Source organism: Callionymus lyra, chromosome 8 (assembly GCF_982586985.1).
Source record: "Callionymus lyra chromosome 8, fCalLyr1.hap1.1, whole genome shotgun sequence".
NCBI lineage: Eukaryota > Metazoa > Chordata > Actinopteri > Syngnathiformes > Callionymidae > Callionymus > Callionymus lyra.
In genome coordinates this window covers 3,942,506-3,959,927 of record NC_141825.1, presented here as the reverse complement: position 1 = coordinate 3,959,927, position 17,422 = coordinate 3,942,506, and the positions used below count along the sequence as shown (strand labels likewise).

Sequence of the window (17,422 nt, the reverse complement as noted above, 5' to 3'; positions counted from 1 at the left end):
ACCAAGGAGGTTTGTGCATTTTTATGTTTAGCTACGTCATACATGTTGAACTACATTTCCCAGAGTTCCTTGCTCGTGTTTATCCAGAGTGGGAACGACTGTGTGGCCAGCGCTACAATTTCCACCTGGCTAAAGCTAGAAGCACAAGGCTCTTGCAGAAATGCAAGTCTTCTGATCTGTTTTCTAATAAAGACGTAGGTAAAGCCAGGCACTGGACAGAAGAAGAAGTCAGTGCCATGAAATGGAGAATCTGCCGACGAGACCGTCCTTGTATGGAGACATCGGTAAGAAGCTTACAGACCGTAGACTGAAGGACTGCAGTTGTCTGTCACATGCAACGAGCAAGTCCTAGTTGGCCAAATTTGTATCTAAAAATATTTTAATTCTATGACAAAACCGAAATCAAGTATTTCATTATGGAGTGGACTTCATATATGGTCACCAGGAAATGTGTCATTTGACATAGTAACAGATTGTTATAAAGTGTTATAGACTATACATATAAGGCAGCAGACATCTGAAAATATCAGGGTTCTCAAGTTGAATATCTCTCTCCAACTATTGTATGACATTTTGTGATTAACCAGTTGTTTAAATCCTAAACTTCAACTAGAATATTTTAAAAATGTTTCATACCATCACATATGGCTCAATCTTCAGAATCTGAGGCAGATGTCAGACTAGCTACCCCAATGGTAGATGATAACTTTACTCATAACCCCATATTTTTTAGTATTAGGAAATAAGAATCAATTAAAAGTATTTAATGTTGCTCTTGATTAGTTCTAAAATGCAAAGTCGCTTTCATTTGCATTTAATGACTCGACTTACAAAGTGTTTCGCCCGTGAATTCTCAGCTCATGGTCTGGGGTTCTGGACGGACCGGTCAGCCGTCCATGTAGCGGCTGCTCAAGGACGAACGCTCCAGCTGCAGCAGCTACTAGAAGGGGGTGCAGCGGTCAACATCCTGGCGATGGACTCCATCACTCCGCTACATGAGGCTTGCATTCAGGGACATACTCAGTGTGCAAGACTGCTGCTGGCGGCCGGTGCTCAGGTGAGACAAACTTCACGGTTCGACACATGAGAATGTTACCCTTGATCTATGACTGAACCCGTCGTGTTCCCTGCAGGTAGATGCTCGCAACATTGACGGCAGCACCCCGCTGTGCGACGCGTGTGCGGCCGGCAGCTTTGAGTGTGTGAAGCTGCTGCTGGACTACGGTGCCACAGTTAACCCTCCGCTGTTTACCTTCTCACCGCTGCACGAGGCCTGCATGGGAGGTGAAGTGACAACAATTTTTTTCACAGATGCATATATATTTATTTGGAAAAAAATGAAGAAATAGTAATAAAATAGAAGTAAGAAAAAAAAAGCGTAGAAAAACAAAAGCGGTCTGGTTAAAACCTATATAACATTACAGATTTTAAAAAGTAAGTGGATACAGACATAAATAATGAGTAGTTCTGTAAGTTCACGTTGAATAATGTCTCATTTTATCTGCAACAATTTTGTAGAACCTTTTTCTTTTGGAAGTTGGAGGCAGTTGGTCGTATGCACAATATAGTTCCAGTCTGGTCTGTTTTTAGGGGAGAAACATTTTCTAGAGAATGTGCCTGGCCTTCTGCTTGTACTTTGCATCTGCTTTAAGTAAGGAAATGGGCTTATATATATTTATAGTCTTGACTGCAGTAGAAAAAATGGTCATAATTCTGTCTGTGTGATCAGTTCCTCCTGTATCTTCATGTTTTCTACGAAAATAGTTGGCATGTTTAGTCTATTTAAACAGTAATGAATATTGTTTTGTCCCGTCTGTTGTTCAGGAGTTCAAAATAGTATCTTTAAATATTTTCACAATGTGTATCTGACTTGAGGTTGGCGTTCCAGTCACAGTTTGGATTTTAGGAATATTTTTGCTGGTTTAAATCCTTCCAATTGGCTTGTCCTTGTCTGAATAATCTTTGTGTCCGTAGAACATTGCTTTTTTGTTTATTCGTTTGAGCAGAATGTGTTGTAAGTAAGTCATTTTGTTTTTGCTTTAACTTTTGTTTAATATATGTCAAGAATTGTATCTGTGTGAGTGTTGTTCAAATTGAAGGATTAGCTTTTCTATATCTGACCATTCTCGAGAGAACCTGTGTTCCAATCGTGCAGTGAATCTTCCACACAGTCAGACTGGAGACTCTGGGTATTGAGTTTGTCAAAAGGGAAAAAGCCATCAATTTCTTTGATGTGGTATCTGGTATACATTATGTTCATAGGAAAATAATACATTCTTTATTTTTAGGATTTCAAACAAGTATCACAGTTACCTTAATCGTAGAGAAAGGTCTGAATATATAGAGTTGTTCACTTGTCAAGCAGACTTTTAAAGAAGATCAAGCTAGAAACAAGAAAAGTTGAATCATTTATTGTACAACTTGACCTAATCAATTATCCAGCAAATGTGTCCAGTGTCATATTCGGTGGTTCAAAGGAGATATTGACTGATAAGTATTCTAACTCACCTGGTTTTAGTCCCAATTGAAGAATGTTAAAACTGCCTCATCCATTGCAAAGTTTCTGATATGGGTTTCAATTAGGAAAATAATTCCTGTTTTAAATTGTTTGTTATGAGTGGAAACCTTCTTTCTCTTGCTGTGATCGAGACTCTGGCCTTCACATTCCAACTCAATGCCTTTAAATTAGGATTTCTAAAACCCAGGTGCTGTCTCTTGTAGTCAACACAAGGCTATCCTCTCATGACCTTGGATGTGAATCTAGTTCAGGGTTGTTATTTTTTCCTTTGAGACGATGTTATTATAGTGGAAGTTGTGAGTTCCAGAATCTTACTTCTACTTGCTGTTAGTCAGCTGATTGAAAATGATTTAAATTTATAGACGATTAAGGGTTAAAAGAAATACCCCAATCTGAGTATAAATGAGTTGTAAAAAACATTCCTTCATAGCAGGTAACTCAAGATGTGTGGAACTCATGATTGACAACGGGGCGTTCATGGAAGCTCAAGACTGTCACTATGGTACTCCACTTCATGTCGCCTGTGCCAGGCAGCATTACGACTGCGCCAAAGTTCTCCTCAATGCAGGTGAGACATTGTTAAACACTGCTGCTTTTAACATCACTCTAGATAATGGCTATATGGAAGTCGACTGTTTCCGGTTCAACCTTCCGCAGTTTCACTGTCCTCTTGTTTATATTTCAGCTCTTACTAACGCTGTACTTTTTACCATCCAGGAGCAAATGTCAACGCTGCCAAGCTGCACGAGACGGCTCTCCATCACGCTGCCAAAGCCAAAAACATCGACTTAATCGATCTGCTGGTGGAGTTCGGGGGAAACGTGTATGCAAGGGACAACCTGGACAAAAAACCTATTCACTACACCAGTCTGGGAACACCATCCTATCTCTGCTTTAAGTTCTACGAGAGTATGTATTTCACCAGTTACAGATTCTGCATGAACTTTAACCTCTCCTGTCGTCTCTGCAGGTACGCCACTCAGTTTACAGCAGCTCAGCAGAGTGGCAGTGAGACAGACTCTTGGCACGAAAGCGCTTCAAGTCATTTCCGAGTTGGAACTACCGAACCTGATTGTGAGGTTTCTTTCTTACAAACCTCCGCTTGTTATTGACTTTTAAAGACTTTAAAGGCCTGCGTTGAATGACTGAACGCAGTGCTAGATGGTTGGCTAACCTTTCATGTAGGGTCGTTACATGGGTAAGTTATTAATGGTTATTAGCCATCTGAGCGTCAAGGCAGCATTGCAACATTTACAGACTTGAGTTTAAGCACACGCACATCCTTCTTGTCTTCATTTGCCACTGTCAGCTATTTATCTGGGATCTCAACAGCACAGTTATACCTCTAGAGAAGGCAGATAATATCAGTGAACGTATATTTTAATGTTGTGTTTTTTAAGATGCACTTTAACGAGTTTTATGCCATCACATTCAAGGACTGTGTTGTATGATTAAAACACAATTTAAGCACCTTATTTCTTACTGTGTGTCTACCTATGTAGTTAACTTGACACATCATTATCAAGTTTAGTCAAATAGGACAACTCTGTCTACAGTAATAGTACATGTATAAGAAACAAACATACTTTTTGACTTTTGGCATTGCTTTAACTGCATAAACGAAATGTACCTGCAAAGTTGTGGAACCTTGTTGAGCTGTTTCCACGTTCCACATGTATATTTGTTTACAAAACAGGATAAAGAATCTTGCTATGTCTGTTTCTGGTTCTATCTTCCTGGTAAGTAAAAGTCTCTCAATACACTATATGAAAATCCTTGAGTCTTTGACCCACTGCTATAAGGGTAGAGTCATCACTTTTCAAAATGATAGTATAATTTAAGGAAAATTATTTGAAAAAATGTATTTATAACATCAAACTGTGCTGTTTTAAGTTTAAACACATGACCAGGAACAGAATGCCAAGATGCATCATATACAGTAATCCAAGGTTAATTGAATGAGGTTACCTTTTCCTCTAATTAAAAAAACAGTGGGGTGTGAAACTCAATCATACAAGAGAAAAAAATTCTTAAGTCATCTATTCACACGCCGAACTTAATCTATATTTCCAAGCTCTCCGCAACAGGAAGTATGAATCTTTTTGCAATATTATTTTTTATTATTGGAGGCTAAATGCATCTTAAATATACAGTATATATCTCATCTCTTTCTTTGTCCCCTATCAAACACTTCCTTATCTTATCTTAAAGACTGACATCTTTATAGGTTACAATAGAGACATGAACATGAATCTACTTTGATAGTTGTGTGTCTAAGATTTTTCTTTTAATTACAAATCTATTGAAAAAATGATATCAGAACTTTTCAAAGTCTGAATTGTGACGATATTTGTAATAGACATTTGATGAGAGTAAGTCAGATTTGTCTTTTACATTGAACTGAACTGAACATTTGTCAATGGTATATGGTTTCATAATGGTAGTATTGCACCCTTTTTTTTTAAATGGTCACAATTGGAATGATAATTTTCTTACATTTGCTACTTACAGTTTGAATTAGAGTATTAGCTTCAGATTAAATTACTTTAGTTCTCAACGAGGGAAGAATATCACACTAGGAGCCCCTGAAAACATTATGACTCAAGGGATAAGATGGGATGGTTGAATAATTGTAGAAGACCCTGCCTATATGTCATAAATTATGATCTCTGGAATTCTGCCTTAGTTTAGAAAAGTACATCAAAGCAGCTAGAATTTATTTTTATTTTTATGAAGTAGCACAATATTTTTATCCGTAGAGCCACATGAGGTCAATAGACAAACAATTAAAAAATGTTTTCAGAATTTACAATTAGGGGGATTTAATTAGAAAAAAAGATCCCACTAATTACTAATTTTCTTGTATGTCCTTCAAACAGTTTTTAGAATCTAACATCACGTTTCAATTGCAAACTCAGGTGATCGGGATCATCTAAAAGGTGCTGTTGTTTAACTATGTTTAAAACTGTTTCCTGGAAAGGAATAGTGCTGAGTTAGGGTCTGAAGAGAGCAAATGGTTAAAGAGGCGTCTGAGGGGGTTGAAGTGCACTTTGGGTGTTTATCAGTTCAAAGTCAAGAGTAGCTCAAAGCTCAATGTTGATGATTTATTCCTTATTCCATCACAAGACGACAATCGATTTTTACTTACAAGTGGATGAAATGGACATTCTCTGTCCGACTTGTAACACGCACATGTTGGAGGGAATGGCGTGTGTTGAAACGCTGACCAGTGCCAATACATAATAAAACTTCAGTAAATACAAGGTTCCACACACGGCGATGTAAACAATTTGATCCAATGGCAAACACAAGACATTTTGATAAAAGAGCAAGACACTACACAAATGGACGGGCATAAGGACTGCAGCTACAAAGACATACGACATAGAAATAGTGGTTTTAAACGTTAGAATTCATGGACGGCTGAGTCTCTACACTCCAGTCTCTTTTCTTTTCAATGTGCCCTGTGACCTCTGGTCCAGCCTGGTCTTGGAGAGCGTCTGAGGTCTCAGTTTGGGACCCAGTGTTGGAGGGCAGTTTTCATTGGCCTCTTCGTCGTCCACGGTGACGGAAATGATGGACGAGCGGCGTTTTGGTTTGGTGACCTCCACGGGCAGGACTCGCTTTGGCTCCCTCTGTTTGTCTGCGATGGCACTGCGCAGACAGTTGAGCCACTGCTGCTTGTGGTAGACGTCGTTGCTTTGCAGCGTGTGGCTCTGGCCGTGGGCGGGATCCAGGGAGCTCACACGGAACACGTTTTTAGCTGGAGGGAGAGCAAAAACCTCATGGTCAGCCATGATTTTTGATCTAAAGGAGTAACAAAAGAACCCACCCTTCTCTGTATTAGTGAACGCTCCTCTGAAAGACCCTCCCAGTCGGATTTCTCCATCTAGCAGATCTTCCAGGGCCATGTCTTGGACTGGGATGGGTTGTCTGTAGACCTGGAAGCAGCTCCTTTCATAACGTGTGACCGGTCGGGTTAAAACGAGCAGCTCGGTGAAGAGGAACACATGCAGCCTCTGAGGATGAAGAACATTTTTTTTGTTACAAACATGAATTTGTCAGAGACAATGAGGATTGAAAAGACCCTCACTGAGCCACTCTTGTTCCGCAGCTCGCCATGACACAGCAGAGTCTTGCAGTCGTCGATGAGCGGGTCACGCTGTTTCTCATCCAGGTACTCCAGCTTGTCGATGTAATACTGACACTCAGACTCCCCTTTGCGGATGTTTATTTCGGACAGAATTCCCTGGATGATGGACACCTGTTGATAGAAATAATAAGTTGAAATAAAGTTTAAAAAAATAATATTGATCAAAACTTACCGCGCTCTCCAGACGGGTCACGTCCGGGTGGTCAGCAGGTGTGTGTCTGAGGATCTCTCGCAGCAGCAGTGGGTACTTTACCAAGCGTGAGCGTGGGATGTCCAAAAAGCTCCAGAGGTCCAGCTTGCGGCTGAAGGGAGACTCGAGGCAGCGCTGAAGGAAGTCCTGCACCCGCCTGTCCTGCTTCTTCTGGTCCAGCAGTGCCTTGGCCGCCAGCTGGTTGCTGCAATAGTTCTTGTAGGCGTTGAGGCCAGGCAGCTGCGGAAAATAAGGGATCACAGAACTCACCATCAATTTTCTTAAACCTCTGAAGGTGTTGTTTTTAGAAAATACATCCTGGTTAGGTAGTCAAAAGCTAAAGATCATAAACAGGGTTATGTGTATTCATACTTTTCAAGAATTAATATTTAGTCTTGTGTTGAATCCAAGGTTCTCAATAAGGTAGAATTTTTTAAAGGTAGATCTACTTTAACTATTAAGAAGATTATTTCTTATAACTCAACAAGTATTTCATCACAGTTAAGTAAATGTACAGGAAGTGACTAATCGTCACACCATCTGTATTTTTTGTGATTCACAGAAACGGTCTTAGCGAAGATTTAGGCGATAATAGTCAAGACTAATAGATGTCAATTTAAAGATCCACAGTATATTTAATCAACTCTTAAGTGAATCCAGGGAAGGTTTCAGCACAAACGTACCCAGTCGATCACGATCTGTCCAATTTGATCTACCGTTCCATCAGAGCCGGTTCCATTAGTCAACTTCATCAAAAGATCTACAGCATGAGGGAAAGCAATAAGGAATATTGAAGCAAGAATGTTGGAGACACACAAGTTTAGAGACAGGTTGTGACTCACCCTCATGCAGGGGGATGTAAGCGTCCAGGTCACCAAAAATGTGACCCAGTTCCACCTCCGTCATGATGGACAGCTTAAGCATGGGATCATGATACGCCTGTTTTAGAGCAGAGAGTCAGTTACCATGGTGACAGAAAGGTATGGCTGTGGTGGATACAATTCACAACCTTTCTTGCAAGTTGAAGATCCTCGATGAGATCTTGTTCTCCGCGGAAAAGCTCATAAATTGCCTGAAGAGACACATCAATTAGTTTCAGCTGCTTCTTACTAAACAGATGACGACACATGACAGCTACACCACCTCTTGTCTCTTGATCTCCTTCGAGGAGAAGAAACTTTTCTGATGTACGTCCAGGGTCTCAGACCATAGAGTGCTGTTCCTGCGCTTCGTGGGTGTGGGTCCTACTGTCCTGCCACTGCCCCTTAATGACATGCCTGGTGACCTGGAGTCCCCCCGGAGAGACATTGACTGGGAAGAAATATCAGAAAAATATGAAGGTTACCTTTTCTGGTGCAACCAGGAAACCTAGTTATTGCAAGAATTATTCAATTTTCCACTTTAACAATCTAGCCTTTTCTAGCAGGGGGCAAATATTAACAGATTAAATGTTTACTCTTTTATTAATTATTCAACCACTTATTTTTGGTTTTGATAAAAAACGGAAAAATTAAAGAAAATAACTTATTGGGAAAATACATTGGTCGAGTATGTTTTAGCGCCATCTATTGGCTGAATACAAACGTTAATTTTTTTCAATGTTCTCATTTAGGAAAAAAATGAGTTACTTTAACTACATTATCATTTTTTAAAGCAATTTCAGAGTAGATATCTAATGTCTTTTATTTGAAGCATTAGTATTGGATGGATATAATGGACAGTCAGCATTTTACTCCATTTCCATTCTTTTAAAGTTACTGTGTTCAAGGCTGTCTCACTTGGTGAATGACTAGTGTTTTCAGGGCAGGTCAAGGAGCTATTAGTCTTCAGTAAAAGTCTCATTTCAGTGTTTAAGCAAGATTTACTAATGAAACCTATTTATGAAACATGCAGTAAAATAAAGTTATATGAAAATAAACAAATAGCGAAGTGTTCTACAGTAGTAGCTGTGAGATGTCGAGGACTTTAAAAATGATACCAACAATTTAAGATATATTGGCCTGTCATCAGATGAAAATGGGAAATATTGGCTGAGCAGGCCAATAATTGACAAAACCATTATAGGTGCTTGTTATATGGTTATAAGTTTAAGAATAAATCAACACGGGTGATTCCTAATGCACATGTCCATGTGACTGTATACTACAGTAGATAAAATAAACTATCAAATTGAAGTTCATAATTAGACACTTTAAAATATCATGAAATAAATAATAATAACATTTACAGTAATGTTCAGAGTAACAATAGCTTAAATAGAAGAGTACCTGGATAGTCTGACCAAAACGTCGAACAGCTCCATTCTTTGACGGTGAAATCAAGTTGACCAGAGATGTGACCTTGGCCAGTGGTCGCACTCGCTTGTGGTTGGGTTCCTGTTATCAGGAGAGCAATGTTTGTCATTTATGCATTAATAAACTCAATGTGAAACTTTTGAATTTGGATTATTTCATTCAAATTCAAGGCCTGTTAGCGTTATTCTACAATGAAACGTTCCAGGATAAAATCCTCAAATGGATTTCTGGAACATTATAGACTCTCAGCGAGGTGTAAAGGAACAGCTCATAACTGTGAAGGTGGAACAACATGCTGTACAAACAAAGTAGCTGATACTGTTGTTGGTTTAATCAGTTGAGGAGTCTGTCAGGCTGGCTGGGTGTGGGAGGATCTTAAACAAGTTGCACAAAAGAACACTTGTGGAGGAAAGCGTGAGTCATGGAGGATTAAAATTTCTCGTCTACAGACAATTGAAAAGTGGGATTCAACTTACACATTAATTTGCAGAAATAATATCACTCACCTTTAGATCAAAACTAGACAAGCTGACTGTGTCATCGTCCTTCTCCTTGCGTTTCCTTTTCTATAAATGAATAAAATGAGTTAACAGGAATTGTAATAAAAATACAATAGTGTCTTCATCCATTGGACCAGAACAGGTACAGTGTCAAAAGTGTCAAAAGTGTCAAAAGAAAACCTTGTAAAAAATATATTTCTGTGAAAATATCTATTAAAGATTAAATTACTTCCTCACTAACACGACAAGGACATACTGGTTTTTGGAATAGCTGTGTGTTTACAAAGAGAATCCCTGTTGCATCATATTTAGAAAGAAAGAGTGAATTCATGCTGCACTGGAATGAACTTGAACTCACCAGACTGAAGTCCCATGGTGTCCCTGGTGTGAGAAAGGTGAAGGAGCTGCCTCTCTGGAGTGGAGGTCTAAACACAGAATCGATTAGACACTCAATCGTATGTTACAATGAATAAACTAGTTTCTGCCAATGACAGAGCCTTGTTTCTGTTTCTCCTTTAAGAATAAAGACAACCATTTGTAAGTCCCACTGGTTGCATGAAAGTACATTTGATGGCTTGTAAATGAGAGTTTTGCTGTCTGATGAATAGAGGCTTTTATATTTAAACTGGATGAGGCTCTCCAGTCATCTCTGACACTTAAGGGCATTTGTGATGCTAAAACAATGTCTCCATAGTGTTAGACATGCAGCAGAAAAATACAAATAGATTCATGTCAAATGTTGGAAATAAACTGTTGTTCCCCATTTAATTTAGTTGATGTTGCAATAATAAAACAGTAAACTTATGCTATAAATCAAAATGAGAGACTGTGTATATTACTGTGCCACGAGAAAACACAGTTACAAAGTGATGCGTAATACAGACACAGACTGATAAAACCTTATTCATATATTGAAGCATTTTTGGGTAAAATGTATTATTTTAAATACAAGAGAGCAGACCTGTACACAAAAAAGTATACCCAGTCCATATACAGATAAAAATGTGTGTTTATCTTGAGAAATCGATTTGTTCCGAGCTGCACTTGAACGCATCGTTCGTCAGTTAACAGCGATGCCGAGCATGTTTACTCAATAAGTTCGCGATCGCTTTACACCTAAAACAACATCTTGTTTATTTACAACCACATGATCCGAGTCTTAACACACACCATACATACTTTTTAGAGTTGGTTCTCCTCAGTGTTTTAGGAGAAACCCCTGCAGCGGCACTGACACTGTTGATCGAGATCCTCGATGACATTCTGCGGAGCTTCGGTCGTTTTTCTTCGCCAACTTCCTCGTATTCCTCCATGTCGAAGTTACCGTGTGCCCCAGAGGGTTGTCCGAGTATTTTAAAGTGAATAATATAGAAGTATTAAGTGAATATTGAAGTGGAGTAAATCAACTTAATTCGTACAAAGAAAGAAGCTCGATGACAACAGCTCACACGGCACAGCGGAAGTTTGAATATGGCGGATTATTGGAAATGGACCAATCAGGAGAGAGCTCAGTGCTACGCTGCTAGGAAACACTGAGATGGGCGGGATCATTACGGAAACGATAAATAACAAAAAGAAATGTTATTGATAATGATTCATGGCATCGATTTTTTTTTAATCCCTTATTTATTAAAAAGATTTTTAGTCAGTTTGTGAATCAATGACCTTACATAGTAAATTGAGAACCCATACGTTAAAAAAATCTACTTCCACTTACTGTTAATAACTACAATACAAACATTTTTCGACGTTTGTGGTACATCTTTTTTTGCGCAATTTGTTTATTGTGTGTATTTTCATATGCAATATGAATCCATGCTTAAACAATCAACAATCAAAACCGGCTAAATTTATTCTTTAGCTATAGATTATATCTGGGTCATGTATTTGCGGCTGCCCAAAAGGAAAATTAGATGATTTAGTTGTATTGTGTGTTAGGTTAAATTAACAAATGTATAGAACATATAAGGTAAGGTAAGGTAAAACGTTATTGATCCCTCAGGAGGTCTCCTTCGGGAAACTGTTTTTTTCCAATAGCCACAGAAAATACAGCAATTTTTCGTGAAAAAAAAAAAAAAAATCAAAATAAAATAAGAACAAGAACATAAAGAGAAGATGACACAATCTAAGTCTAAAGATAAAGACAAAGAACAGAACATAGATCAAAGAATATGTGTAGTAGATAGTAATATGTGTAGTATAGTATATATATACTGTATATATATATATATACAAAGAATATGTGTAGTATATGATGTATACTATATATATATATATAGACATCAGAAGCCAAAGGATGTTTCGTAGTAGGAGATGACATAATTCAGTCCTCTCCAACCTCTTGGACCCTTCAGCATCGTCCTTCACGAACACATGATCACTTTCCTAGGGCTGCCCCTTCCTCTTTAATCAGGAATACTGTCACCGTCATGATCTATGAAGAGTGACATCACTGTAGTGTCTCCATAAAGGGTGTGTGATAATGATGGTGAAGTGATGTTGGCTCTTATATAAGACCTTCAACGAATATACTCAACTCTGCTCACGCTTCTAGAACCACTGTAAAATCTTCCCAGGCCTTGCCTGATAAATAAAAAAAATCGAAATAAATTATTTGTTGAAGAGAAATTTCAGATGAACAACAACAAAAACACATCAAGCTTTGTTAAAATGAAAGTCAACAACAAACTGTTTAGACTTTGTTTAATTCAAAGAATCCTCAGGTGACTTGAGCCAGTTGCTTTAAGCAACATAGCATTTTAATCATTCATTTTTATGAAAGGATGAAACATGCAATCCAGTTGCCTTAATACTTTAAATACTGTAAGTTAGCATGATAGAAGCAAGAAAACAGTGGATCACTAGATGAGGTCCATTGCCTCATCTTATAGTCAACAGCAAGGGGCAGAACATACTATGTCCACTATACTATTTTCCACATTATTTTGACATTTTTAGTCCTGCTTGAAACCTTTACTCCTCATAACTATTATTTATTAAAAAAAAAAAATCATTAAATTTTACCCCTCTTTTTTTGCTATTGACAAGAAATGAAAATTAGATATTTAACTATACTGGTGTGATAATGCACCACAGTAGAGGCTACTGTGACTTCAGAGTTTCATACAGTAGATCTGCCTACCGTGCATGTACTTTGTTTTTGTTTTTTTGTCTCAAATAACCAAAAGATTCCAGTTTGTGAGAGCTACTGTTGCCCACACAATTTAGCCAAATCTTGTCACTACTCACTAGTGGAGCATAAGCATGTTATTTATATCAAGAAGAAGATACATATTTAACTAAACTTTTCTCTGTATACATTTATATTTTAGGCAAATAAAAAGCCCTCCTCGAATCCTTTCATCCTTTTACCATATCCACCATTCAATTAATAATATGATAGAGATTGAAATTAAGAACATAAAATTGAAAATAAAAAAAAAATATTGTAAATACTTAGATCCAAGGTTCCCTAGTTTATTAAGAAATGTATTTTTATTTATCTATTTAGAAGCCAAAATGTCCTCCCAAATGTGGAATCAGCCTTAAAATATTCTGGTTACGAGACAGGAATCTTCACTTATGACATTTTCTGATTTAGTCGATTTTATCCGTGATTTGAAAGAGACGCAAATTACTATCTAAACTCATGACTTGAACGCAGCGTTGTTGGCAAAGAGAGCCGAAAAAGCATTAAAACAATGGCAGCAGCTGTGAACACTCAGAGAACGCAGCAGCAGGTCTTTCAACAAAATGACCGACATTCAGCCTCGTTCTATATTTCGGTTCATTCATGTACAAAGTGTGTACATGCTGATAGTCCACGGCCCAGAACACTGATTTCATATGGTGCTAGAGACTGGGTACAAACATCTACGTCACCAAACAAAATCAGTTTCTGAGCGCAGTCCCTCGGTCAACACATTCATCACATATCCAAAATAGAACATTCATCAGGAACGGAGGGACATCTGGATAGAATGTGTGTCAGACATCCAGCGGTGAAAGAAAGCTTGGCTTCGGATGACATCAATAGTCATTTCGGTGATGAATTAACTGGTTGCAGGCAACTCGGGTTTCATCTTCCTCTTTGGAGAAACTAAAACACACAGAAGAAACATAAAAACTCAGATTATGAAGGAATAAATGGCTAAAAACAAATTTAAGCCAAGGAGAATTAACACTCCATTATTACTTTATTAGCCTCTTGCTTCACCATGAGTTGGCAAATATCCTGTTTGATCCAAGAGTCAGATAAAAAATAATGTAATCTCAGAGACTTGCTTGAAGAATGCTTCGTAATTACATTAATTAGTGATTTTTTTTTTTTTTTACATCACTATGCACTATTTTGCTAAACTCTCCAAAAGGTTAAGCAACAACTCACATGGTCACTGTGTAAAAAGGACAGTGAGGACAATAAAGATCCTTCACACAACAATAAAACTAGTCCAACTAAAAGACAGATGTATCACTAAGCCAACAAGAGGAGAGAACAAGCTTTTAACTGTAGTGAGAGTTCTTTTTACTGCCCTGTTTGCTGCACTGGGGTTTAACCTCTTCAACTACCCTGAGTGGATCATTTGTCCTTGATAGAAGAGGAGTGAACTGCTGCTAAGATGTAGTGTTCTGATGTCCAACCTTCACCCTGACATCATTCTCACCCCCTCCTCCCAGAGATATGAACGCTGTTAATAGTTTGTGTGATGATCAGGGAGTAGAGAAAGAAGAGGAAGTGTTACTAAAGTTTGCAGATATTTACTTGGTATGCACAAGTTTTTTTTTCTCACAGTAGAAGCAGGAAACTATAAACGCTTTAAGCGATGTTGCTAAAGTACCAACAATATATCAGAGCTCAATAAGTAGTAATGGAGCACTCATGCTATACAACTGAACTTCATATTGAGCCCAGTACAGAATGATAAGCAGAAATGGTATGAGCTATAACCATCCAGTTTCCCCTCGCAGAAATAAGTCAGATATTATGATTGACTATACAAAATAGCCAACATATATGATGGGTGTCAAATTGAGTTGATGTGACGGTCACAGATCTTTTTTTTTTGCCATACCTTTAACTTAATAAATCCAACTCCCATCATAAACTGTTCACAGGGCATTGAAGTGGATGATATTAGATTATAAATATAACAGTTTAATTTATGCTGCTCAATCTATAGCTCCATCAAGTTGGTATCACTGTGATGCTGGTGAGTGTTCTTGAGTTCACACATCGGGCAAGGTGAACAATTATTGCTAATGGTCTAAGAAATGACCTCATGAATATGTGCAACCATGCGCTCATGAGGTAGAAGGATCAGGGGGGGGTTGGTGTGTAAAGACTGTACTCTTCATGATATGGGAGTCGTGCAAGTACAGCATTTAAATCTCCCAGAATTAAATGTTTGAACAGCGAAGATCAAGAGCAAATATATTCTGACTTTATAATACTGATCATTTAAATATCTGGCCAACCTTTCTGGTTATTGCCAAGACTTGACAGAAGTCCATTAGTCTATTAGTGGGCTTGTCTATTGTTTGTTATCCTGCTGACTCATCGCAACAATAAGTCAAGTATTGTTATTATAAACCAAGCGGACTATTGGTAGTGAGAACCTTACTCGATGTCCCACAGAGCATCTCTATGCAACATACTGTGCAGTCAGTACATAGACGGCTTCTTGATGTTATCAATTGGATGGTTGAGTGGGTAGCAAAGATTATTAAGGGATGGAATGTTTCCAATTTTATGTCCAAAATTGACCTGTAATGGTCTAGTTATGTCATACTAATAAGGTCATGACTGTGAGACTTTGGTTTTGTTGTTTTTGTTATTTTGGTTTTGTGGTTTCAATTGCCCTTGATCGAAAGAACCACAGTATATTTTATAGATAGATGGATTGAAAATCAAGTAAAGTCAATAATATGATTGATTTGATTGATACTTTGCTTGTCGTTCGTTTTTGTCTTAAGTCTCCAGCATCAGTCAAAAGTGGTGAACATCCACAGACATCCCAGTTAACAAGGGAATTAGTAGCATAAACAGGGCTGTGGGTGCAAGTGACCGGTTTGTCGTACAAAACTCTCATTCTGTATTTGAATCAAATGCAGGTATTTATCTCTCTGCCATGGTTAGATCAATATGAGAAGGTGTTTTATAGAAATCCCATAATGAGGACCTTCATCATCTCGTCCGGCTGTATTTACAAAGGAGGACTTCATCACGTCACATTTAAATGACAGAATGAGGTTTGCGGGGAGTGTGCTGTGTAGTTAAATATAACTTTGCAGATGTAGAACAGGATTCAGGTGTGGTCATCGAGCACTCAGGCAGACCTTTGGACAGCTACCAAACATTTAGAATCCTTGAAACAAGAAGAGAGCACTGACATACATAGATAGATAGATCTGGTTTGATATGAATGAATATCAATTCTATGGATTCAATCAAATATTTATGACAACATGCTGCTCATCATCATGTGAAGTTCCCTGGATTAAAACAGCCCTCAGTGTTCCCTGCTAGGGAACAGATGCTATTTTGAAATAGACTCAAAGTGAAGGTGCAGCATCATCTTCAGGAAAAGAAAAAGTTGTGTTATGACAGAAGCACGAGTGTAGAAAACACGGCAGTCGAAAGACGAGGAGGAGAAAGGAATGTGAAAGAAAACAAACCTGCTCCGTCTCCAAAGTCAGGGATGGCAGAAATCTCCTGCATTTACATGTAGGAGCTTTAATCGGTTGAAGTGGTGAAGAGTCTTGCCTGGTGATGTTTCTTCATTAGAGTGTGGACGTGCTGGGCGTCAGAGAAGGTCTGAGCCGAGGATGCAGGGAGAGCTGCGTTCCCTCCTCTACCTCCTCCCTCTCTTCTGTCTGCTGTTGGTGAGAGCCGCAGAGTCATTGTAACTGAGTCAACATGGAGACGCACACACACGCACACACTCGCACACACACCTAGATTTTATTAATCCCTCTGAAGATCTCCTTCGGGATCAACTATTTCCAGTACACAGCAGTCGATAAAAGGTACAGCAAGTTTCATAAAAGCTAGAAAAAGAACAAAGGGCAAAATAAAAAGAACAAGTGCAAAGAGATAACAAAGTAGGTAGGTAGGTAGGTAAGTAGAACTTTATTGATCCCTCAGGAGGTCTCCTTCTGGAAATTGTTTTTTTTCCAATTAGACACAGCAAAACGGCAATTATTCATAAAAATAAAATAAAAATAAAAATAAAATAAGAACAAGGACAAAGAGAAATAAAGAGAAAGAACAAGATGATACAATCTAAGTCTAAAGATAAAGATAAAGAACATAAGTCAAAGAAAAAAAACAAAGACAAAGGATACAAAGACTAACATAGAAAAGAACATCATGATACCTTTACTCCACTCCTGCCCCCAAACTCAGAATTGTACAATCTAATAGCCCGAGGAATTACTGAGTCCTTGAGTCTATTTGTTTTGCAAATATAAAGAGCATAGATCAAAGGAAATAACACAAATATCTTAAAAGGATACAAAGGTTAAAATAATATCATGCCTTCTCTTTGCCCCAAAATTCGTAGTTAGAAAGTCTAATAGCACGAGGAATGAATGAGTTTGTGAACGGGGAAGCAGATGGAGCGCAAGAACAGTAGTTTGTCCAGAGGTCTTCTCACTGCAACTGTCGAGTGTGAGTCCAGCTTCATGCCAAACAGTGGAATGCAGGTTGAAACAGCTTCTGAAGTTAAACCAGAGTGTCTCTCATCATTGGCAATGACGTGCTAACAG

General features: G+C 38.2%; 2 protein-coding genes and 1 long non-coding RNA gene across 5 annotated transcripts; 1 reads left to right on the top strand and 2 right to left on the bottom strand.

The window, feature by feature from the left end:
- The first annotated feature begins 98 nt into the window (after window positions 1-98).
- On the top strand, window positions 99-4,206 carry LOC148073377 (ankyrin repeat and SOCS box protein 13-like). 2 transcript variants are annotated; one of them, XM_087797025.1, is made up of 6 exons: window positions 99-284; window positions 858-1,057; window positions 1,134-1,284; window positions 2,949-3,086; window positions 3,236-3,427; window positions 3,489-4,206. In XM_087797025.1, the coding sequence occupies exons 1-6, from the start codon at window positions 242-244 to the stop codon at window positions 3,635-3,637; spliced, it is 873 nt and encodes a 290-aa protein (XP_087653151.1). In that variant the 5' UTR covers window positions 99-241; the 3' UTR covers window positions 3,638-4,206. The 2 variants fall into 2 exon arrangements, with proteins under 2 accessions (XP_087653151.1, XP_087653152.1); XM_087797026.1 differs by having other exon boundaries at window positions 2,952-3,086; window positions 3,489-4,205.
- Window positions 4,207-5,608: 1,402 nt separating this feature from the next.
- Window positions 5,609-11,229, bottom strand: LOC148073376 (neuroepithelial cell-transforming gene 1 protein-like). Its single transcript, XM_087796930.1, has 12 exons — window positions 10,835-11,229; window positions 10,014-10,080; window positions 9,662-9,721; window positions 9,129-9,236; window positions 8,005-8,172; window positions 7,871-7,933; window positions 7,704-7,800; window positions 7,545-7,621; window positions 6,844-7,101; window positions 6,612-6,782; window positions 6,351-6,537; window positions 5,609-6,281 (listed from the first exon to the last, which is right to left on the bottom strand). Exons 1-12 carry the CDS (start codon window positions 10,966-10,968, stop codon window positions 5,950-5,952), a joined length of 1,722 nt encoding a protein of 573 aa, XP_087653056.1. The 5' UTR covers window positions 10,969-11,229; the 3' UTR covers window positions 5,609-5,949.
- A 1,112-nt stretch (window positions 11,230-12,341) lies between these two features.
- LOC148073375 (uncharacterized) lies at window positions 12,342-17,135 on the bottom strand. Of its 2 annotated transcripts, XR_015712111.1 has the most exons (3): window positions 16,610-17,109; window positions 16,331-16,531; window positions 12,342-13,754 (listed from the first exon to the last, which is right to left on the bottom strand). It is a non-coding gene; the product is annotated as an uncharacterized LOC148073375 (long non-coding RNA). The 2 variants fall into 2 exon arrangements; XR_015712110.1 differs by having other exon boundaries at window positions 16,331-17,135.
- Between the last annotated feature and the right edge of the window lie 287 nt (window positions 17,136-17,422).

Coding starts and splice junctions, on each gene's coding strand:
- LOC148073376 (XM_087796930.1), bottom strand. CDS start 10,968: ATGGAGGAATACGAGGAAGTTGGCGAAGAAAAACGACCGAAGCTCCGC. Junction 8,173..9,128: donor GTTTTGGTCAGACTATCCAG/GTACTCTTCTAT, acceptor ATTTCTTCCCAG/TCAATGTCTCTCCGGGGGGA. Junction 7,934..8,004: donor AGGAGATCAAGAGACAAGAG/GTGGTGTAGCTG, acceptor GTGTCTCTTCAG/GCAATTTATGAGCTTTTCCG.
- LOC148073377 (XM_087797025.1), top strand. CDS start 242: ATGGAGAATCTGCCGACGAGACCGTCCTTGTATGGAGACATCG. Junction 285..857: donor GTCCTTGTATGGAGACATCG/GTAAGAAGCTTA, acceptor GTGAATTCTCAG/CTCATGGTCTGGGGTTCTGG. Junction 3,428..3,488: donor CTGCTTTAAGTTCTACGAGA/GTATGTATTTCA, acceptor TCGTCTCTGCAG/GTACGCCACTCAGTTTACAG.